General features: G+C 36.2%; 1 protein-coding gene and 1 long non-coding RNA gene across 4 annotated transcripts; one reads left to right on the forward strand and one right to left on the reverse strand.

Annotated features, from left to right (window-relative positions):
- The first annotated feature begins 195 nt into the window (after nt 1-195).
- NDUFB3 (NADH:ubiquinone oxidoreductase subunit B3) lies at nt 196-10,171 on the forward strand. Of its 3 annotated transcripts, none has more exons than XM_082397200.1 (4): nt 209-332; nt 5,412-5,495; nt 6,110-6,251; nt 9,878-10,171. In XM_082397200.1, the coding sequence occupies exons 3-4, from the start codon at nt 6,112-6,114 to the stop codon at nt 10,032-10,034; spliced, it is 297 nt and encodes a 98-aa protein (XP_082253326.1). In that variant the 5' UTR covers nt 209-332; nt 5,412-5,495; nt 6,110-6,111; the 3' UTR covers nt 10,035-10,171. The 3 variants fall into 3 exon arrangements, with proteins under 3 accessions (XP_082253328.1, XP_082253326.1, XP_082253327.1); XM_082397201.1 differs by lacking the exon at nt 209-332 and adding an exon at nt 1,526-1,671; XM_082397202.1 differs by lacking the exon at nt 5,412-5,495 and having other exon boundaries at nt 196-332.
- A 4,528-nt stretch (nt 10,172-14,699) lies between these two features.
- LOC309631136 lies at nt 14,700-24,303 on the reverse strand. The gene is made up of 2 exons (XR_014246087.1): nt 15,600-24,303; nt 14,700-15,234 (listed from the first exon to the last, which is right to left on the reverse strand). It is a non-coding gene; the product is annotated as an uncharacterized lncRNA (long non-coding RNA).
- Between the last annotated feature and the right edge of the window lie 594 nt (nt 24,304-24,897).

A 24,897-nucleotide genomic window follows, 5' to 3' on the forward strand; every position in this document is an offset into this window, starting at 1 on the left:
CAGCAGTATGCCCGCGGCCCTGCCCCTGTGCAGAGTCTAAAGATTCCGGTCTCCGAGCAAGGACCACGTCGCCTCTACCCCGCCCTCTGTCTTCCACAGTTTCTCTTACCTCGGTCAGACTCCGGATGCACAGATGTGCGGGGAAAATGTCCACTTCCAGCCTCCTTCATGTCACCTCCACCTGGTCCAGGAATCTGTGACCCAGGACCAGAATGTTAAATTTCTCCTCTGCTTTCCTGCCGTAAGGTACTCGAGGTGACAACTTCCGTTTCCGGTTGCCTCCGGCTGGCGGGTTGAATCTTGAGTGTCCTGAGAGGTCAGATTGTTGTCAGGTAAATAGGGGAGCTGGTGGTAGATCTCTTGATCGGGAATGAGAATGAGACTCTACTCCGGGGATTGTCGAAAAGGAGAGACTAAATAGAGAAGGATGATGAGAATGAGTAGCTCAAGAGGGAAGGAGATCGAAGAACTAGCAGGAGAGAACTATGAAGTCCTGGGGTAGTGAGGGGTGGTTGTAGAAGGATGCTGTGAGGATCACTGTGGTTGTTAACTCCAGATGCTTTTTTTCCTTCTGTGTCACCCGCAGCACCCCCCGCCCCGTGTTTTTTGGTTTACCTTTGAGTCGAATGAAGGCACAACCGCACTCAAATCGAAAATTTGTAAAATAGGAATACTTGTAATGCCTGCCTCACGAGCATGTATAGTACAGTTTTAAATAAGATTTTTCTGGTATTAAAGTTTATGACACAATGTTAAAAGGGTACAAAATCACATCAATTTTTAGTGTGATTACTATTAAATTGCATATACGCGGATACAGGGACTGGAAGGGACACTAAAGGGGAAAACAGTTAATTTGTCTTTTATTTTGTAATGTTCTTATGGTACAATTTTTTAAATGAGGAGAAATTGGAATATATACTTCAAAGTCTTCGGTAAACTGTGAAATTACATATAGTGTAAGCGGCATTACCCTTTTATTTCCTTCTCAGGGAAAGTACGCCAACACTGTTCCTGTACTAGAGCCAGCTCTCGTTTGTGGAGGTTAATATCCACCAAACTTGAACTTGTAGGTTCACTCCAAACATAGGTAGATAGAAGGAGGTGAAAAAAAATTCATGATTACATGCTCTTTCCTTGTTGAACTTATTTCCTTGCTGTTCTTGTTTGAAAAGCTCTGAAAGGGAAATAATCACCTCTTGTTGAGTCCTTGGCACGATTTAAGTCACTTTATCTAATTTTAGTTTTTATTGTGAAGTATACATAACAGAAGGCTGTATAAAACGTAAGTACATTTTTAAGAATTATAATTAAGCAAACACTTGATCACCACCCCTCAGGTTAGGAAATAAAGCATTGCCAAAAACTTAAATATGCATTCTCAACAGAGGTGATTGCCTTTTAAGGAGGTAAAAACTGGTTCTTGTTGGGTGGGGGTGAGAGGGCAAAAAAACCCTTAGATAATACAATAATTTGTGGCCCTCCAAAGAGCCATAGTACATAAACTGTGGTATTAAATTTTCATGTGGAGGGGTAGGGTGAGAACATGATTAGGGGGAAAAAAAGATCTTAAGAAGAGCTTTTGGGGTACAGTAATTACAATACGTTGAAAAACACTGCCTTAGAAGCTCCCTGAATGAGTTTGTGTGATTCCATCTCCTCCAGCAAGAGGTAACCAGCATCCTAACTTGTAATAATCATTTACTTGTTTCACTTAAATTTTTTTCCTAGAAAATGAATTGTTAGGTTTTTCCATTTATATAAATGGGATTCAAAGTGTGTATTTTTTTCTGACTCACCCTTGCTCATTCTTATGTTTGTGAAATTCATTCATACTTTTGCATGTTGTTTTTATCGTGTAATATTCCATAATTAATCCATTCCATAGTTGGACATTTGAGTTGTTTACAGTTTGGGGCTAGCATAAATAATATGGCTACAGAGATTCTTTTTTTTTCATCGTGTGTTTGGCATTTTTGTTGAATTTTTATTTTAACAGTTTTTCCACCTGATTCTCTTGCATTCTTTTTTTTTTTTTTTTTGGCTGCGTTGTGTCCTCGTTGCTGCACGCGGGCTTTCTCCAGTTGTGGCGAGCCGGGGCTACTCTTTGTTGCGGTGTGTGGGCTTCTCATCATGGTGGCTTCCCTTATTGTGGAGCGTGGGCTCTAGGTGCGTGGGCTTCAGTAGTTGCAGCACGCAGGCTCCAGTAGTTGTGGCTTGCGGACTCTAAAGTGCAGGCTCATTAGTTGTGGTGCACGGGCGTGGTTGCATGGCATGTGGGATCTTCCTGGACCAGGGCTCGAACCCGTGTCCCCTGCACTGGCAGGCAGATTCTTAACCACTGCGCCACCAGGGAAGTCCTTATCCATTTGCCTGTTGATTATAAAATATATCTGTTATACAGATGCAAGAGTTTCTCTAGAGCAGTGCTGTCTAGTGCAAATGTAATACAAACCACATATGTTATTTAAAATTTTCTAGTAGCCATATTAAAAAGGTAAAAAGAAACATAAAATTAATTTTAATAATGTATTTTATCTAACCGAGTGTATATATTCAAAATATTATCATTTTAAGGTGTAATCAGTATTAAAAGTTAGTAATGAAATATTTTACATTTTCTTCATGCTGTCTTCAAAAGTGATGTGTTTTACAGAATACGCTGTTTTCATAAATGCAAACACTTGATCTGCATTTATATTTCATAAAATTTACAGTTGATAAAGCAGCTTTGCATGCCCAGTTTGTACCAAACACACTTAAAAATTTTCCAATAACTGGTTTGAAAATCCGTTTTGAAATTTAAATTAATTAAAATTAAATAAAAATTTTTAGTTCCCCAGTTGCATAGGCCACATTTAGGGAGCTAGTGGCTACTGTATTGGACAGTGCAGATCTAGAGTATATATACAGTACCTATGACTAGAATTGCTAGGCCGTAAGATATTCAAACGTTTAACTTTTCTAGGTCATACCAAGCAGTTTTTTACAGTGGTTTTGTTAAATCACATTCTTACCACCTGGGTGTGACAGTGGAAGGCACATCATCACAATGTGTTTTCCCCAATTTTCACAATCTTGCAAGGTAGGTTTTAACCTCATGTTATATGAAGAAACTGAAGTTGAGCAAGATTTAAATGATTTGCACAGGATTTTATAGCTATTAATGGTGCATTCAGGGTTTGATGCCAGATCTGTACAGAACCAAAGTGCACTTCAGTAGGATTCCAAACTCTTCCTTCAAGTGATCAGGATATCATTGTTTGATTTATGGCTATTCTGAAGTAGAAATAATTTTTAAGAGAAAATGAAGCTTCCCTAAAAATAGTGTTGTTCAACTTTTTGTTCTTCTTGAAAAGTCATTAAAATATTTAGTAAATGCCTATGAAGGGACTCTTACTGAAATATTTTAATTAGATAGAAGAGAAAATACATTGAATTTATTAACGGAAATTTGTTTAGGAGAAATGAGTATAGGTATACTTTCATGGTTTTTTTTTTTTTTCAAAGATATATCTTCCAAATTACTTAATATTTTGAGCATAGTAGTATTGTAACTTTGAGATAGCCTTCATACCATGGTAATATTTCAATTTTCATTTTCAAAATCAAGCTATTTAGTCAAAAATTTTTGACCTTTGTTTTGTATTCTCTTCCAAGTACATTGATACTCAAGTACGTTTAATGTTCTAGAATTGACATTTGCCAAAATAAGGGTTTTCTTGTAATCTAAAGATTTTTGGAATGAAACATTATTTAAAAAATATTTTTTGGAAAACATAGTTAGAAGAAGCCAACACTTTATCATTATAATTAAATGCTTCTAGAAGTCTTTCTTTTGTGATAAGGTATTGAATCTCAAAAGTCAGACTGAAATCTGAAACCATAATTTGTTTCCTTTATATTATTGAATCCACCAAATAATAATGAAATAATGGATTAAATGTTTCATTCAAAGTTGTGAATGTTGTAGTTTTAACTTGTGTTTGGTAGGTATTCATTTTTATTCTCTTCTAAATGTGAAAATCATCAACATAATGTTTTTTGATATCTTAACATGTCTATAAATAAAAATATTAAGTGTTGGCTAATTTGTCAAAATTACTATGTACAGTTTTGTCCCCCATATTCTGGGAACTATTGTTTAATGAAATGAGCACTTCACATAATGTGTCTTTAGTATACACTATCTAATAATTACCTCTGTCTTCTAAAATTCAGTGTAAGAATCCTGCCTTATTATTGGACTTGTTTATAGTTATAAATGCAGACAAAATGGTAATAATCATTTGGTTTGGTTTTATTTCTGGAAAGCAGTGATTATAGAATTGCTACTGCTAACCTTATACAAATTACAGTATAGCATTGTTAATTCATACCCTGTTAATTCGAAATTCATAACAATATAACTGGGGACTGAGCTCAAGTTTATTTTTGTATTATCTATAAAAGTAACACTAGAAAACTGAAATATTTATATACCCATTGGGGACATATTTTATTAAAGCAAATTTATCGATTAAAAAGGGGTCCTAAGGACTCTGTTAACGGAAGAGAATGTTAGAAAAAAAAGAATACTTATACTTAATATATGTATTATCTGAATCAGTTTGCTGTACACATGAAACTAACACAACATTGTAGCTCAACTATATTTCAATAAAAATTAAAAAAAAAAAGTCTCTGTTGATCTACATCAAGAGTTAGCAAACTAGGGACTTCCCTGGTGACGCAGTGGTTAAGAATCCGCCTGCTAATGCAGGGAACGTGGGTTCGAGCCCTGGTCCAGGAAGATCCCACATGCTGCGGAGCAGTTAAGCCTGTGAGCCACAACTGCTGAGCCTGCGCTCTAGAGCCCGCGAGCCACAGCTACTGAAGCCCATGCACCTAGAGCCTGTGCTCTGCAAAAAGAGAAGCCACTGCAGTGAGAAGCCCACGCACTGCGACGAAGAGTAGCCCTCGCTCCCCGCAACTAGAGAAAGCCCGTGCACAACAATGAAGACCCAATGCAGCCAAAAATAAATAAATAAATACATTTATTTATTAAAAAAAAAAAAGAGTTAGCAAACTACAGCCTGCTGGCCAAATTCAACCCATTGCCTGTTTTTATGTGGCCAATGAGTTAAGAAGGGTTTTTACAGATGAACATTTGCAATCAATTTGATACTAAGGAACACTAAACTTTGAGACACAGTTAAGCAAAATGTTATCCCCCCAAAAAGGAATTGCATTTTTTCATCAGAAGACTTGTATTATAAAAAATTATACTCAGTTGTTATATTTTGAATTTTATCAATAAATATTTATGGAAATTTGTTTTCTCTCCTGTTATATAAAGTACCTACATAATAACCTTGATTTTACCTCTTGGCCAACAAAGCCTAAAATATTTACTATGTGGCTTTTTACAGAAAAAGTTCGTGTGATCCATATGTATTAACCACAGTAATACTGCATTTTTAAAGAATCATCTGAAGAAAGCACGTAACAAAACAGTATGTACAACATTTTTGTTATAGATATTCATGCATTACGAAAGACTGAAAAGTAGGAAACAGTATTGCTTAAAAGTTAGGAGCAAGGGCTCTGAAATGAAACTGCAATGTTCAAAACCCAATTGTACCATTAACTATTTTTGTTACCTTCAGAAAGTTGCTACTTTCTTGGAGCCTCATTGTCTTCATCTATAAAATGGGGATAATAATAGTAATTTAAGTTCAAAGAGTTGTTTTAGGAATAATGTGGAGTCAAGACAGTTAAAGCACTTTATCATAGTGCACCTGGCACATAGGGCATGATAAATATTTGCTATTATTATAATGAAGAAAGAAACCAAACAGCAAATGGTTATCTCTTAGTGATGGGATTACCGATTATTTTTCTTTTTTATATTTTGCATATGTATATTTCCAAACTGTGAACATGTACTAGTTATGTAAAGAGACACTGTTTTATAAAATTTCTTGGCTTAGAATTTTCAAGTATTTATATTGCCTTTCTTTTTAAAACATTAGCTTTAAATGTTTTACCTTAAAACATAAATAGTAAACTTGGGTATTTGATATCTACAATATATGTATTTCTCCCTTAAATTAATCTTTTCCTGTAGACATGGCCCATGGACATGGACATGAACATGGTCATAGTAAAATGGAACTTCCAGATTATAAACAATGGACTATAGAAGGGACACCATTAGAAACTGTCCAGGAGAAGCTGGCTGCACGAGGGCTAAGGGATCCATGGGGCCGGTAAGAATAATTAAATAATTTAAATAGAACTTATCCTAGAGAAGCAGTATCTATGTTCCTTTTCAATGTATTCTCTTTTTTAAAAAATCATTGAAAGTGGCCTTTTACATTTAAGTTTTAAAATCAGCTTTATTAAAATACCACTTATATACAGTAAAATTCATCCCACTTTAAGTGTATCATTCCATGAATTTTGACAGATATGTGCAGTTACGTGTGCAGTTACGTGACTACCACCACAAACATGGCAGAATATTTCTAGAATACCAAAAAGTTCCCTGATGATCCTTTGCACTCAGTGCTATCCTACGCCTCGTTCCTGGCAACCCTTGATCTGCTTTTTCAATTAGAATCATACAGTCTGTAGTCTTTTGTTCTGGCCACTTTCACTTATCATAGTGCTTTTGAGACTTATGTTCATTGTTAACTTATATCCATAGTTCCTTCCTTTTTTATTGCTGAGTACTACTCCATTGTATGCATATACCTCATTTTGTTTACTGTTCACCAGTTGATGGCCATCTGGCTTGTTTCCAGTTTTTGGCTATTATGAGCAAAGTTGCTTTAAACATTCAAGTACAAGTCTGTGTGAACATATGCTTGCATTTCTCTTGGGTAAATATCTAACAGTGGGATTTCTGAATCATTTGAAAAGTGTATTTTTTTAAATAAAAAACTGCCAAACTGTTATACAAAGTGGCTGTACCATTTTGCATTCCCACCAACAATGCATGAGAATTTCAGTTGCTCAATGTCCTCATCAGTACTTGGTATTATCAGCCTTTTAATTTTAGCCATTCTAGTGAATGTAATAGTAATATCTCTTTGGGTTTTAATTTGCATTTCCATGAAGAATGAAGATCACGAGAATCTTTTCATATGCTTATTTGTCATTTGTATATTTTCTTTGGTGCAATGTTTATTCAGATCTTTTGCCCATTCTATTTATTAGAGTGTTTGTCTTTTATTGAATTATAAGAGTTGTCTATATATTTTTAATATAAGTCCTTTATCAGATAAAAGTTTTGCAGATGTTTTTCATTTTCTTTTTTTAAATAAATTTATTTGTTTGTTTGTTTGTTTGTTTATTTTTGGCTGCGTTGGGTCTTTGTTGCTGCGCGCAGTCTTTCTCTAATTGCGGCGAGCAGGGGCTACTCTTCATTGCGGTGCACAGGCTTCTCATTTCGGTGGCTTCTCTTGTTGCACAGCACAGGCTCTAGGCGCGCAGGCTTCAGTAGTTGTGGCACACAGGCTCAACAGTTGTGGCTTGCAGGCTCTAGAGCACAGGCTCAGTAGTTGTGGTGCACAGGCTTACTTGCTCTGCGGCATGTGGGATCTTCCTGGACCAGGGATTGAACCCATGTCCCCTGCATTGGCAGGCAGATTCTTAACCGCTGTGTCACCACGGAAGTCCCTCTTTTCATTTTCTTAATGATGTCTTTCAAAGAGTTTTAAATTTTGCTGAAGTCCCAATTTAGCATTTTTTTCTTTTATGGTTTGTGCTTTTTGCATCCTAAGATTTTCTCCTAATCTTCTTCTGGAAGCTTTTATAGTGTTCTTTCTTACATTGAGGTATATGATCCATTTGAGTTAATTTTTATGTCATATGAGGTAAGGATGAAGGTTAATGTTTTTGCATATGGACCTCCAGTTGTTCTAGCACCATATATTAAAAGACTGTCTTTCCCCATTAATTGACTTTGATACCATTGTCAAAAGTCAGTTGACAATATCTGTACAGTCTATTTCTGGATTCTTTTCTGTTACCCTGATCAGTATATCTATTTTATGTCAATACCACACTGTCTTCAAATCAGGTAGTATAAAATAAGATGTCCAACTTTAAAAAAAAATTGTTTTAGCTATTCCAAGTTCTTGTATTTATATTTAAATTTTAGAATGAGCTTTTCAGTTTCTATAAAAAGCCTGCTTGGAATTTAATTGGGATCACCTTGAATCTTTAGCTCAATTGAGGATAACTGCTGTCTTAACAATATTGTCTTCCAGTCCATGGACAGTTTAGATCCTCTTTAATTTTCTCAGCAGTGTTCATACAGTCTTGTACATATTTTGTTCAGTTTATCCTGACTTATTCCATATTTTTTATGCTATTGTAAACAGTATTTTTAAACTTCAATTTCCAATTGTTCATTGCTAATATATAAAAATATAATTGCTTTTTATATATTGAATTTGTATCTTGTTACCTTGCTAAATTCACTTTTTAGTTCTAGCAGATGTTTCTTACAGATTCCTTAGAATTTACTTCATAGAAGATCATTTCGTCTACAAAGACGTTATTTTTTTTCGATCTATAACCTTTTAATTTCTTTTTCTTGCATTATTGCATGGGCTAACACTACTAGTATAATGTTGAATAAAAGTGGTGTATTTGAACATCCTAGCTTTATTACTAATGGGGAAAGCATTCAGTCTTTCATCATTAAGTGTAATGTTAGTTGTGGGATGTTCAGAGATGCCTTTCATCAAGTTGAGGAATTTCTCTTCTATTCCTGGGTTACTATGAGTTACTATTATTATTGTTATTGTTACTAATAGGTGTTGAATTTTGTTAAATGCTTTGTCTACATCTATTAAGATGCTCACCTCTTTTTTTATTCTGTTAATATGGTGAGTTAATTTTATTGATTTTCAGATGTTATACCAATCTTGCATTCTTTTGAGGTAAACTCTACTTCATCGTGATATGTTATCCTTTTAAATATTGCTGGACTCAATTTTCTAAAATTTTGTTAAGAATATTTACATCTATGTTCATGAGGAATATTAATCTGTAGTTTTCTTCTAATGTCTTTGTCTGGTTTTGGTGTCTTAAATTAGATTTGATTAGCTTTCATAAGTCAGATTTTTAGAGTTAAGTGGGTTTTGTTCTTTAAAACATGATTTTTTCCACTCATTTATCCTTACCTGCGAGAGAAGACTTTTTTTCACTAGAGCGCTCTGATTTGTTTCCTTCTCTGTTCAGGATACTCAAAAGAATGATTGCCAGAGCACGAAATTAGTCTACTAAAGTTCCGGCTTCTATGACAGGGAAAATCAATGATCCTCTTGAATAGTAATAGTATTATCGAGTGTTACATACTCTTTGTGCCAAAATACATCATACATTACTCTGTTTAATCTTTATAATAATGCTATAAGGTAAATAGTAATCATTATTGAGTAGAAGAAATAGACCCCAACAGGTTAAGTAACTTGCCGAGCCTAAGTTGTGTATCTAGTATGGCAGAGCAAAGATTAATACCCTGGTCTCTTAACTTCCTCTTTCCATGAAGCTGTAATGACTAGTATGAGCAAAGCTACACAACTGACCTGTGATGGATAGGCCAAGGTGAGCCTTGCATTTGAGAATTCTGTAAAATCCTGAGTACTATGACTGTGAAATATGAAATCATCAAGTATTTTTTCTTGTATTTCATGTACGAAATGTGGGCATATAGATCTAATTATCTTATGCCAAAGAAAGATTCCTATTGTGATCCACTTAGATTATCTTATATAAGGTTGCATTTAAGTCTGTTAGAAAGATGAAATCAAATATATTTTACTCAATGAATGTATGTAAGTCATATGTGAATATAATTTTCCCCTTTTTTTTCCTCTAGCAATGAAGCTTGGAGATACATGGGTGGCTTTGCAAATAATGTTTCCTTTGTTGGTGCATTATTAAAAGGATTCAAATGGGGATTTGCTGCATTTGTGGTAGCTGTAGGGGCTGAATATTACCTGGAGTCCCAGAAAAAAGATAAGAAGCACCACTGAAGATAATACCTGGAATTATCTTTTAATGTCTTCTTAACTCTCTTATAAAAAGAAGATTTCTTCACTGTAGCCTACTCATCTGTGTGTTTGTTCCTTAAAGAATACTAGTAAGATTTAATAAAGTAAGAGAACATGTACCAGTCTGCTTTGTCATTCTTTAAAAAAAAAAAGTGTCTCCAGCCATATCAGATTTGGTTTGGAATACTTGGGGAGTTGAGGACTGGAAGCAGTACATTCTGCAAATAGCAGGCAGCCAGCATATATTTGAACAAATGGATATGTTCTAATAGTTTTGTTTTTGTTTTAATTTTTAAAATTGTGATAAAATTTGCCATCTTGTTTTTAAGTGAACAGTCAGTGACATTAAATATATTAATAATGTTGTGCTACCATCACCACCATCCGTCTCCATAACTCTTTTCATCTTTTAAAACTGAAAGTCTATGCCCATTAATTAATAACCCCTCATTCTGCCTTCCCCTTAGCCTCTGGCAACCATCATTCTACTTTCTGTCTCTGTGATTTTTGACTACTCTAAGTACCTCATATAAGTAGAATCATTCAGAATCTGTCTTTTCGTGACTGGCTTATTTCATTTCGCATAATGCCCTCAAGGTTCATCTGTGTTGCATGGGTCAGAATTTCCTTTTTAAGGCTGAATAATATTCCATTTTATGTACATACCACATTTTGCTTATCCATTCATTCATTGATGGACACTTGGGTTGCTTCCACATTTTAGCTGTTGTGAATAATACTGCTATGAACATAGGTGTACTGTAACAGATTTTTTTTTTTTTGCCTGCACCTTGTGGCATGTGGGATCTTAGTTTCCTGATCAGGGATTGAACCCGTGCCCCCTGCCATGGAAGCACGGAGTCTTAACAACTGGACCACCAAAGAAGTCCCCAGATTTTTATTTTTAATTTTTAAAATATTTTTAACAATATTTATTTATGTATGTATTTATTTGGTTGTGTCAGGTCTTAGTTGCAGCACGTAGGATCTTCATTGCAGCATGCGGAATCTTTCCTTGCGGTGCGTGGGCTTCTCTCTAGTTGTGGTGTTTGGACTCCAGAGTGTGCGGGCTCAGTAGTTGCGGCACACGGGCTCTCTAGTTGTGGTGCACAGGCTCTAGAGCGCACAGGCTCAGTAGTTGCGGCACACGGACTTAGTTGCCCCGCGGCATGTGGGATCTTTAGTTCCCTGACCAGGGATTGAACCTGCATCCCCTGCATTGGAAGGCTGGACCACCAAGGAAGTCCCCAGAATTTTTTTTTTTAATAAATTTATTTATTTTTGGCTGCATTGGGTCTTCGTTGCTGTGCGTGGGCTTTCTCTAGTTGCAGAGAGTGGGGGCTACTCTTCGTTGCAGTGCACGGGCTTCTCACTGCGGTGGCTTCTCTTGTTGTGGAGCACAGGCTCTAGGCACGTGGGCTTCAGTAGTTGTGGCACGCAGGCTTCAGTAGTTGTGGCTCGTGGGCTCTAGAGCGCAGGCTCAGTAGAGCATTCTTTTCAAATGAACATGGAACATTTACCACAACAGACTATATTCTGGGCCATAAAACTATATTTAAGAGGATTGAAACAACACAAAGTATATTCTTAGACCATGAAGAAATTAGACTAAAAATAACATCTGAAAAATCTACAAATATTTGGAAATTGGACAGCACACTTGTAAATAGCCCCTGCTCAAAAAAGTCTAGGTATATTAGAAAATATCTTTAACTGAATAAAATGAAAACACAAATAGCAAAATTTGTGGCATGCAGCTAATAAGATTGATCTCTAGCTAGACTGATGAGAAGAAAGACACAAGTTAGGAATACTAGTAATGAAAGAAGAGACATCACTACAGATCCCTTAGAGACATTAAAACAACAATGAAACAATAATATTTATTGGCAACGTTATGCAAATAAACTTTGATGAAATTGACTACATCCTTATGAGACAAACTACCAAAGCTCACTAAAGAAGTAAATAACCTGAATAGCCATATATATATTAAAGAAATTGAATCTCTGGTTAATTGTAAATTTATTTGCTGGGTTAGGTAGCGAAAAGATGGAAAGTGCAGTGCTTGATACATTAATAGTAGAGAATAACAGTAGTTTTGTTCTCAAATCTTAGAATTGATTTTTCTTATCCATCATAATATTTGCTGGAAGCAAGAAGTAAAGCTTTCTTTATATTTTAGTTTGAAAATTATTGCCTGAATACCTTAGGAGTTGCAAAGCATACAAACGACTGTCATCTTAGCTGTTGCCATTATTTGAACCAGAGCCAATTAAATGTGATACTCGTTCTTAAAATGACCAAAGTACATTTGAGAATAATGCTAATTATGTGTCTGCTAGCCTCATGAATAAGCACTGTAGATGATTATTAAAAGGGTTATTAGCCCTTTTCTGTATGTTGGCCAAGTTCATAGTAAAGTAACAAAACCTAAGATGGCATAGCTAGTAAGTTCTAGAGTTAGATTTGAATCCAGGTCGGACTCCACAGCCCATAGTTACCACTAAATTATGTTACCTATCATTTGTATCTGATAACTACTATAAGATTCCATAAAATTATCGTTTTGGATCTTTTCTCAGCGCTACTTTCTAATTACGCTTGAAGTAAACAGTAGGGATTTTTAACAATCTAAAATGTGGCATGTAATATTTTATGAAAAAATAATGAATACAGTCATTTTACTGTATACTTGTACTTTGAAGGGAACTCTGTTTTGATACACCTAATGAAACAGATTTAGACATTTTTTTAAAGTAACATGAGGACTTTGGAGGGACAAATTGGCATAGAAAATGTGTACAAAGACAAAACCATGGAAAGAATAAGAATTTATCCAATTGGACAATTAATATGATGGAAGAAACAAATTAGAAGAAAATAAAAAAGGAAAAGAAGGGGTTGTAGGATTATGGACCTGATGGAAGCAGCAGAGACAGGCAGAACTTGCACAATAGGATGTATTAACAATCATCCACTCGCTGCTTCAATCAAATATAGACCTTAATGATACTGTGAAAAGGAAGGTACTTTACATTGGGTTTTAACACAGTCAGTCTACATATTAACATAAATTTGTTTAAGTTTGGAGAGAGAGGACATTGGCAAGGCTTACTTGGTTAGGGACTAGATAAAACTATTCCAGTAGAAATAAATTGAGTCTTACCCTTCATTCTTCTCTTTCTCTTTCCTATCACTGATCATATTTGTCATTTTTCTTTTTAAAAATTTAGGTATCAGAGAATAGACAGACATTTTCTAACATGGTGGTCCCCCAAATGGGATACACACAACTCATGGGATGTGTGAGACTATGCATTGATGTGAGAAGAGAAGAAATTTAAACATATTTATTTTCATGTTTAATAAAAATGAATTCAATTTTGCTAATGTTTAACGTACAGACAGACAGTGAGGTTTTCCCTTATTTGGTGGCTACCAAGTGATCACATAGAATTGTTGGTAACTAAGGTATCCTGAGGGGAAAGTGGGAGTTCTGCCCTCCAAAGGGGAGAACAAAGGGACTTTTCAGTGGATTGCTACAGATTGTACTTCATATGTACTTGATTCTTGGAATTTATTATCTACTAGTTTTACTAAACTAAAATTCGTGAAGTGGGTAAGTGCCTTAAAAAGGTTTTTTACAAAGAAGCTGCTAATAGTGATATGCATGAACAAGCAAACAAGAAGAAAATAAGTTATGAACTCTTCATCAGCAACATTACCAGGTAAATTACAATGATCTAACCATGAAAAAAAGTCAACCAAAAAAAAAAAAAGATCAAATTATGGATTGGACCCACTGTTAGTACAATAAACCTTACCCTAAGAGTATATAAATCTGATATATTAACTAATGATGGCATGTAGTCCTTTTTAAAAAATATTTATTTATTTGGCTACGTCGGGTCTTAGCTGAGGCACGCGGGATCTTCGTTACCGCATGCAGTATGTTTGTTGCAGTGTGCGGGATCTTTAGTTGCTGGCATGCTGGCTCTTAGTTGTGGCATGTGGGATCTAGTTCCCTGACCAGGAATTGAACCCGGGCCCCCTGCATTGGGAGCGCGGAGTCTTAACCTCTGGACCACCAGGGAAGTCCCCATGTAGTCTTCATGATTAGGAAATTTAAAATTATGTTTGACTAGAATTGGGGACTTCCCTGGTGGTCCAGTGGGTAAGGCTCTGTGCTTCCACTGCAGGGGGCCTGGGTTCCATCCCTGGTCTGAGATCTAAGATCCCACATGCGGTAAGGCGAAAAAAAATTACTAAAATTGACTGTAGTGATGGTACACATAACTGTGAATATAATAATAACCACTTATAATAATAACACTTTAAAAATTGTGTTTAATCTTTGTATTACCCTTAATTTCTATATTTGTGTATTCTTAATGTAGATGATAATATTTACATATTACATATAAAATGTTAAGACAAAGATGGGGATTTAATGTACTTTCTCCTCAGAGTATTCAGCTGTCATTAAAAAATAGCATTCAGAGGACTCATCAGATATTTAAAGTTTTTTTTTTTTAATGTATAGTTTATTATATAAAACCCGGGTAGTTTAGCAACAAAAATTAAATGTTATTTCATGATGGCTTCTCACTCAGTTGGCAACATGAGTTTCAAATTTTGATATAATCCTCATGGGTCCTCAGAATCTCTAGAATTTCAAGGTATTCAAATTAAACAGCTATACTATTGAGAATAGAATCCTCCACTTGAGTCCTAATTTACCTCAATATCAGTTAGCAGAGGGAAATGGGGTGGTTTTTTTGCTTTTGTTTTTATTTTTGTTTTGGGTCAGAAAATCAGCTTCAGGAACTCAGAAACTAGACCACACAATGGAAATTGCATTGCCTGCCAATAATTATATTAAAAAGGATCTATTGCAGAGTGTTATTTTAACACATTATGTTATGTATAGAATATATATTATATACTTTATTTTTATATAGTATTACATTTATCATATATTATAAATATAATATTCAAAATGCTTAACTCATTAAATTATTAAATGCCATATATTGTATTAGATTGAATTAACTTTGACACATATAAACAATTTAAAACTGGCTTTAGCTATTTAAAAACAACAACAAAATTTCTTGTCTCAAGGTCTGTATATTTTTCTGTTGAATCTCACATAAAAAAAATTAAAAAAAAAAAAACTCTTTGGGGGCTTCCCTGGTGGCGCAGTGGTTGAGAATCCGCCTGCCAATGCAGGGGACATGGATTCGAGCCCTGGTCTGGGAAGATCCCACATGCCGCGGAGCAACTAGGCCCGTGAGCCACAACTACTGAGCCTGCGCGTCTGGAGCCTGTGCTCCGCAACAAGAGAGGCCGCGATAGTGAGAGGCCCGCGCACCGCGATGAAGAGTGGCCCCCACTTGCCACAACTAGAGAAAGCCCTCGCACAGAAGTGAAGATCCAACACAGTCAAAAATAAATATAAATAAATTAATTAATTAAAAAAAAATGTACTTAAAAAAAAAAATGGCTAACTGAGGCTCTTCCTTTAAAAAAAAAAAAAAAAACTCTTTGGAAATGTGGCCCCAAGTTATGAAACTACCTAAAAAGGATTGCTAAAGACTTATGTTTCTGGAAATCCATTGCAAAATAAGAACATTAAGTACATTTAAGAAGTAAATCAGAAGATTTTGTGCCATTTGGAAAAGTCATATATTTTCATTTTGTGTTTTAAAACTGAAAGAATAATTCTTAATAATGTTCCGAAGAGTGCCCTGCAAAGCAAATTATGACTAGAAAGAAATGTTTTACATTTAGATTTTTACCAGAGTATTTGTAAATTATTAATTAAATCTCATTATAAATAAAGCATTTAATACCCCATGCAAATGTTCCACCTACTTTAATTTTAATTGTTCAGTTCCCAAACTGAATTTGGAAATAATAACAGCATTTAACTTGCCTTTTCCTGCAATAACTTGATAATTAATCAAACATCTTTCTAAATGTACTTATTTTAAATACATTGGTCAGACTTTTTTACCTTATTGTAGAAGAGCAAAGGGATTTTTAAAAAATCTTTGCATTACACATTTAAATGAATGACACAGTTAAGTGAATGTTTTGTGATTATAGCTCTTCTTGTGTTATATGTATGATATATTTTATTTCATTTATTCTCTTGCTACAAAATTTCGTGGGAAATACTGTTCAGGGACATAGTACTGAAGGCCCACTCTGTGGTTCACAGTAACCATGGCAATAGCTGTCCTAAAAATAAAGAGTCCCTGTATCAGCACAGATGGAATCATCTTACTGAGAAAGAATCAGGTTCACAGGCAGTGGTATCACCCGGACCTGGGAATCCCATGTGATAGTAACATGAGGGTTTAATACAGATAGAAAAGTTTAAAATTAGATCTTATATTTAGACCAAGATTTCTAGTGAAACATAATTAAAAATTAAAACCGTATCTGTAGATGCTAAATAAGTTCCAATAAGGAAACATGTCACAATTCATGTATTTAACAATACAAGGAGACTTCCCTGGTGGTCCAGTGGGTAAGACTCCGCACTCCCAATGCAGGGGGCCCGGATTCAATCCCTGGTCGGGGAACTAGATCCCACATGCATGCCGCAACTAAAGATCTCGCATGCCACAATTAAACATGCAGCAACGAAGATCCCGTGTGCTGCAACTAAGACCCGGCACAACCAAAATAAATATAATAAATAAATAAATAAATATTTTAAAAAAATACAGAGATTAAACTCAAGGTTTTAATTCCTTCATTCATGGCTTATAAATGCTCCCTTATATTTGGCCTGGGTTTATCAGCAATTATAATTCTAATAAGTCAATTTCTACATTTATAAGTAAATGAAAGAAATTTTTTACAGCCTTAAACCCTAAACATATTTCTATTATAGCACTAATCATAATGCGTCTTAATTATTCACTCAGTGTCTGACTCCCTCATTAAATCATGGCCTCCTTGAAGACAGGGACTGTACCTTTGTGATGGGTATTTAGGCAGTGTCTGTTGAATGAATGAATTCAAAATTAGAGATCTAGGGCTTCCCTGGTGGCACAGTGGTTAAGAATCCGCCTGCCAATTCAGGGGACACGGGTTCCAGCCCTGGTCCAGGAAGATACCACATGCCGGGAAGCAACTAAGCCTGTGCGCCACAGCTACTGAGCCTGTGCTCTAGAACCCATGGGCCACAGCTACTGAGACTGCGTGCCATAACTACTGAAGCCCACGTGCCTAGAGCCTGTGCTCCACAACAAGAGAAGCCACCGCAATGAGAAGCCCGCGCACTGCAACAAAGAGTAGGCCCCACTCGCTGCAACTAGAGAAAGCAACGAAGACCCAACGCAGCCAAAAATAAATAAATAAAATAAATAAATGTATTAAAAAAAGTTCATATTAAAAAAACAAAATTAGAGATCTAAATATACAAGTGAGGTAATAGAGATGATTAGTCACAGATTAACACCTCATCTATGAATCAATAAAGGGTTAGTGGGAATGAAGGATTGGAGAGGGTCACATATTTTCCAATGTCTAAGAGGCTTCATTGGTTCCAATTGCCTACAAGAAAACTGAGATCATTTACAAAAGGCCTGTGATGGTAACCTGGGCACATATTCCAGGACTGGGAGGCATTTCCCCAATCCCTTGGCAAGGATGTTAGAACTGAGCTATGCCTAAGCTTTCTGAGACATGCTATGTAAACTTCCCCTACTTGCTGATGAGTTGGTGATAAAAATACTAACCATCAGAGGTCAAGACTAATTTCTGCTAAATGCAACCAAACAATTACCCTATGGCTGCATGCAATAAATATGTCTCATTCAATACATTGGTCATTTTTTGTTTTGTTTTCTCAAGATTACAAGGAACATAACCCCTGCATGCAAATAAGTCATGCTTGCCCAACCTTCCTCCAAAGTCCAAGTCAAGAAGCTTCAGGGAGTTACAACTAGAAAAGAGACATCTCAGCTCCTTTTCTTCGAATTTTATTCATTCACTTAAATAGTTAGTGAACACCTCCTAGGTACCAGGGATCTTTATGGCACAAAGTATACATCAATGAACAAAACAGACGAATTTCTCTCCTCTTGGTACTTACATACGGGTGCAGGATTATCATTACTAATAGTGGGTCTATTCTCTACCTGGCAGGCACGAGAGACATTTTGTCCACATGCAGTATATTTTGTCAACCAAACTTTTTTTTTTCCTAATACTATAAATCTGATATTGCAGTTTGTCAGTGAGTCTTGATTCTTGATAATGATCTTTCCCTCCTATAAATTGCTCAGAACTTTGTACCCTCCTAGTAAAATATATCTTGCCTTACCTTGTAACTCAGTTACTTTTATACTTGCTTTATTCTCTGGCAGGTTTTAAATTCTTGAAAATCTTACCTTATTTATTCTTTTATTTGCTACACAGTGCCTTACACATGATAAATGTTCAACAAATGTTTAATTTGGACTTAATTCTGGTTTTTAAAATGGAGGCATAGTTAACATACAACATTACATTAGTTTCAGGTGTACAACACAATGATTTGATATTTGTATATATTGTGAAGTGATCACCACAATGTCTAGTTCATATCCATCATCATACATAGACACAGAATTTTTTTTCTTATGATGAGAACCTTTAAGATTTACTCTCTTGCGGACTTCCCTGGTGGCGCAGTGGTTAAGACTCTGTGTTCCCAATGCAGGAGCCTGGGTTTGATCCCTGGTCAGGGAACTAGATTCTACATGCATGCTGCAACTAAAAATTCGCATGCCACAATTAAGGGGCTGGCGAGCTGCAATTAAGGAGCCTGCCTGCCGCAACTAAGACCCAGTGCAACTAAATTAATTAATTAATTAATTAATTAAATATTAAAAAAAAAAGATTTACTCTCTTAGCAGCTTTCAGATATACAATACAGTATTACTAACTATAGTCACCATGCTGTACACCACATCCCCATGACTTATTTATTTGATAACTGGAAGTTTGTATTTTTGACTCCCTTCACCCATTTTTCCCCATCCCCTCACCCTTTGCCTCTGGCAACCACCAATCTCTTCTCTGTACCTATGAGCTTGGCTGGTTTGTTTTTCTTTTTTTTTCCTTTTTGGATTGCACATATAAGTGAGATCACATGGTATTTGTCTTTCTCTGTCTGACTTATTTCACTTAGCATAAAACCCTCAAGATCCATTTCTATTGTCACAAATGGCAAGATTTTGTTCTTTTTTATGACTGAATAATGTTCCATTGTACATATACATACCACATTTTCTTTATTTATTCATCTGTCAATGGACACATATTGTTTCTATATCTTGGCTCCTGCAAATAATGCTGCAATGAACATGGGGGTGCAGATATCTTTTCAAGTTAGTGTTTTTGTTTTCTTTGGATAAATACCCAGAAGTAGACTTGCTAGATGATACAGTATTTCTATTTAAAAATTTTTGAGAAACCTCCACACTGTTTTCCATAGTGGCTGCACCAATTTACATTCCCACCATCTGTGTACGAGGGTTCCCTTTTCTCTCCATCCTTGACAACACTTGTTATTTCTTGGTTTTTTTGTTTGTTTGTTTTTGATAATAGCCATTCTAACAAGTGTGAGGTGATATCTCATTGTCTGATTTTCGTTCCCCTGATGATTAGTGATGTTGAGTATCTTTTCATGAACCTGTGGGCCATCTGTATGACTTCTTTGAAAAAACGTCTATTCATTACTTCTGTTTTTTAACAAAGACTTTATCACAATTCTTATAATGAGTATAATTCTCATTTACGCTATTTATACACAATTAGACTACTTTTCTTTCACAGTGCTTTGTGAAAAGGAAACCCTCAATAAATATTTGCCGAACAGAATTGAACATGCTTAAAGTAATTTTACTTACTTAAAATTTTTTAAAGTCAGTTCTTATGAGGACTATAAATTCCTCTTTTGCCTAACCACCTAAAATCAATCCTTTAAAAAGGAAAGAAATAAAAGAGTAACTGAGGAAATAAAAACATAACCATCAGATTTTTTTTTAATTGGGGTATGGTTGCTTTATAATGTTGTGTTAGTTTCTCCTGTACAACAAAGTGAATCAGCTGTACGTATGCATATATCCCCTCCTTCTTGGACCTCCCTGCCACCCGCCTAGGTCACCACAGAGCACCGAGCTGAGCTCCCTGGGCTATACAGCAGGTTCCCACTAGCTATCTGTTTTACACATGGTAGTGTATATATGTTAATCCCAATCTCCCAATTCATCCCAATTCCCCTTCCCCCCTCCCCCCTCTGTGTCCACATATCCATTCTCTACATCTGCGTCTCTATTCCTGCCCTGCAAATAGGTTCATCTGTACCATTTTTCTAGATTCCACATACATGCATCAATATATATTTGTTTTTCTCTTTCTGACTTACTTCACTCTGTATGACAGACTCTAGGTCCATCCACGTCTCTACAAATGACCCGATTTCATTCCTTTTTATGGCTGAGTAATATTCCATTGTATATATGTGCAACATCTTCTTTATCCATTCATCTGTCGATGGACACTTAAGTTGCTTCCATGTTCTAGCTATTGTAAATAGAACTGCAATGAGCATTGTGGTACATGACTCTTTTTGAATTATGGTTTTCTCAGGGTATATGCCCAGTAGTGGGATTGCTGGGTCATATGGTAGTTCTATTTTTAGTTTTTAAGGAACCTCCATACTGTTCTCCATAGTGGCTGTATCAATTTACATTCCCACCAACAGTGCAAGAGGGTTCCCTTTTCTCCACACCCTCTCCAGCATTTGTTGTTTGTAGATTTTTTTGAAGATGGCCATTCCGACCGGTGTGTGGTGATACCTCATTGTAGTTTTGATTTGCATTTCTCTAATAATTAGTGATGTTGAGCATCTTTTCATGTGCCTCTTGACCATCTGTACGTCTTCTTTGGAGAAATGTCTATTTAGGTCTTCTGCCCATTTTTTGATTGGGTTATTTTTTTTTTTTTGATATTGAGCTGCATGAGCTGTTTGTGTATTTTGGAGATTAATCCTTTGTCAGTTTCTTCATTTGCAAATATTTTCTCCCATTCTGAGTGTTGTCTTTTTGTCTTATTTACAGTTTTCTTTGCTGTGCAAAAGCTTTTAAGTTTAATTAGGTCCTATTTGTTTATTTTTGTTTTTATTTTCATTACTCTAGGAGATGGGTCAAAAAAGATCTTGCTGTGATTTATGTCAAAGTGTGTTCTTCCTATGTTTTCCTCTAAGAGTTTTATAGTGTCCGGTCTTACATTTAGGTCTTTAATCCATTTTGAGTTTATTTTTGTGTATGGTGTTAGGGAGTGTTCTAATTTCATTCTTTTACATGTAGCTGTCCAATTTTCCCAGCACCACTTATTGAAGAGACTGTCTTTTCTCCATTGTATATCCTTGCCTCCTTTGTCATAGATTAGGTGACCATAGGTGCATGGGTTTATCTCTGGGCTTTCTATCCTGTTCCATTGATCTATATTTCTGTTTTTGTGCCGGTACCATATTGTCTTGATTACTGTAGCTTTGTAGTATAGTCTGAAGTCAGGGAGCCTGATTACTCCAGCTCTGTTTTTCTTTCTCAAGATTGCTTTAGGTATTTAGGGTCTTTTGTGTTTCCATATAAATTGTAAAATTTTGTGTTCTAATTTTGTGAAAAATGCCATTGGTAATTTGATAGGGATTGCATTGAATCTGTAGATTGCTTTGGGTAGTAAAGTCATTTTCACAATATTGATTCTTCCAGTCCAAGAACATGGTATATCTCTCCATCTGTTTGTGTCATCTTTGATTTCTTTCATCAGTGCTTTATAGTTTTCTGAGTACAGGTCTTTTGCCTCCTTAGGTAGGTTTATTCCTAGGTATTTTATTTTTTTGTTGTGATGGTAAATGGGATTGTTTCCTTAATTTCTCTTTCTGATCTTTTGTTGTTAGTGTATAGGAATGCAAAAGATTTCTGCACATTAATTTTGTATCCTGCAATTTTACCAAATTCATTGATTAGCTCTAGTAGTTTTCTGGTGGCATTTTTAGGATTTTCTATGTATAGTATCATGTCATCTGCAAACAGTGACGATTTTGGGTTTTTTTTAAAGTTTAGGAAAGTAAGTTTTTGTTTTTGTTTTTTGGGTTTTTTTGGCTGTGTTGGGTCTTCATTGCTGCGTGCGGGCTTGTTCTAGTTGCAGCGAGCGGGGGCTACTCTTCGTTGTGTTGCACAGGCTTCTCATTGTTGTGGCTTCTCTTGTTGCGGAGCATAGGCTCTAGGCACTTGGGCTTCAGTAGTTGTGGCACACAGGCTCAGTAGTTGTGGCTCGCAGGCTCTAGAGCTCAGGCTCAGTAGTTGTGGAGCATGGGTTTAGTTGCTCCGTGGCATGTGGGATCTTCCCAGACCAGGGATTGAACCCATGGCTCCTGCATTGGCAGGCAGATTCTTAACCACTGTGCCACCAGGGAAGTCCCAACAGTGACAGTTTTACTTCTTCTTTTCCAATTTGTATTCCTTTTATTTCTTTTTCTTCTCTGATTGCTGTGGCTACGACTTCCAAAACTACATTGAATAATAGTGGTGAGAGTGGACATCCTTGTCTTGTTCCTGATCTTAGAGGAAATGCTTTCAGTTTTTCACCATTGAGAATGATGTTTGCTGTGGGTTTGTCATATATGGCCTTTATTATGTTGAGGTAGGTTGCCTCTATGCCTAATTTATGGAGAGTTTTTATCATAAATGGGTGTTGAATTTTATCAAAAGCTTTTAACCATCAGATTTTGAAAGTTTTATAATATGTCAGACATCTTCATCTTGATCAAACTAGAGAATTTCACCCAATTTATACATTGATCTCCTCTCTATTTTTAAAATCTACTTAAGCATTTACCATACTTGTTTCATATATTACATCATTTCTTCCCCCTTTCCATTATCTTTCAAAGTCAATTGATTATTCTTGATAAAGGTAATAAAGACCATAATAAAATGTATAATTCTGAAGAGTTACAAAAGCTAAAATAATGAAGTGGCCTACATTTGCAGATATGTAGTGGGTTTGCGTGGCAGTCTGGGCTACGTGAGAGGTGGCCTGAGTATGTCAATCATAGAGTGGGGCTGACCTGGTCATGTAGATTAATAGGAAGCACTCTTGTCTGTGCTCAAGGTCCTATGGTCACCATAGGCCACAGGAGACAGTGAGACATCTGTTTGCTAAGCCATGAGTCACATAGATTTAGCTGCAGTGCCACAAGCATTCCAAAGCTCAACATCTAGCAACTGTTTGAAGCCCCAGGCTGTTTTCTCTGATGTCCCACATTCCTTTTCACTCCCTGTCTTACTTACTGGAACCTAATTCCTGCCACAAATGTAATAAGTCCCATTTCTTCAAGCCCTCAGCACAATGCTTATACTCAATTTACAATTTATCTCATTCTACTTTGCATGACTCTTATCTTGCCTCTAGATTGTTAACTCCTTGAGACTAAGACTAGGTATTTTCATCTTTATCGTCTCACTACTCTCCTGTCATCCCATTGTAGGTCCAGATGGTCCAGATGTTCACCAAAATAAAAATAAAGTTGTGTTCTAGAACTTCTTTGGTTTTAGCCTCCTTTGGTACCACTAGAGCTGCACCACCCATTCTGGTTTATTTTAGGGTTGAGCACATAAGCCACATATGACTACATAGACATGTAAGCATTGTTTATTCAGCAGAAGGGTGTCCAAGTGTTTTTTGTTTGTTTGTTTGTTTCCCAACAGTGAATATTCATTTCTCACTCAGGTAAAGCACAAATGGACATTTTTTTGGTAGAATTGGGAAAATTTCTGCTCTCCATAATCATAATCAATTTTTTCTGTCTTAAGTCATGGTTGCCATCTCCACCCAATGGCTCCCAAGGCAAACTGGGGTGGGGATGTGGGGAGTAGATTTGCACTTCAGAACCACAGGGCATAAAAAGTCATCAGGAATGCATGGAAGGTTTTTTTTTTTTCTTGTGGCCTGGCCTAGAGTTAACGTTTATTGCTTGTGTTCAAATTCTCCTGGCCACAGGTCGGTTATATGGTCCCACCCACAGTAAAGGAAGGCTGAGAAATGCAGGCTAACTGTGTGCCCCAAAGAAAAAGAAAGTGAGTTTGGGTGTACATATAGCCAGTCTCTTCCATACATGATTTCTTCTCTGTGTGAGTCCTCTGATGTTTGCTGAGGTGTGATTTCTTGTCCAAGTGTTTTTTTTTTTTTTTGTATATTATTTTATTTATTTATTTTTTAAAACATCTTTATTGAAGTATAATTGCCTTACAATGGTGTGTTAGCTTCTGCTTTATAACAAAGTGAATCAGTTATACATATACAATATGTTCCCATTTCTCTTCCCTCTTGCATCTTCCTCCCTCCCGCCCTCCCCATCCCACCCCTCTAGGTGGTCACAAAGCACCGAGCTGATTTCCCTGTGCTATGCTGTCCAAGTGTTTTTTTTTTTTTTTTTAAATTAATTAATTAATTTATTTATTTTTGGCTGTGTTGGGTCTTCGTTTCTGTGCGAGGGCTTTCTCTAGTTGTGGCAAGTGGGGGCCACTCTTCATCGCAGTGCGCGGGCCTTTCACTGTCGCGGCCTCTCCTGTTATGGAGCACAAGCTCCAGACGCGCAGGCTCAGTAGTCGTGGCTCACGGGCGTAGTTGCTCCGCAGCATGTGGGATCTTCCCAGACCAGGGCTCGAACCCGTGTCCCCTGCATTGGCAGGCGGATTCTCAACCACTGCGCCACCAGGGAAGCCCTGTCCAAGTGTTTTTAATGAAGAGCAACATGATTAGAAATCCA

This window comes from Balaenoptera borealis (genome assembly GCF_965194805.1).
Source record: "Balaenoptera borealis genome assembly, chromosome: 6".
In the NCBI taxonomy this organism is placed as follows: Eukaryota; Metazoa; Chordata; class Mammalia; order Artiodactyla; family Balaenopteridae; genus Balaenoptera; species Balaenoptera borealis.

What these genes read in the sequence shown, in the direction of transcription:
- NDUFB3 (XM_082397202.1), top strand. Translation starts at nt 6,112, where the DNA reads ATGGCCCATGGACATGGACATGAACATGGTCATAGTAAAATGGAACTT. An exon ending in CTAAGGGATCCATGGGGCCG is followed by an intron (nt 6,252 to 9,877) that starts GTAAGAATAATT and finishes TTTTTCCTCTAG; the next exon opens with CAATGAAGCTTGGAGATACA.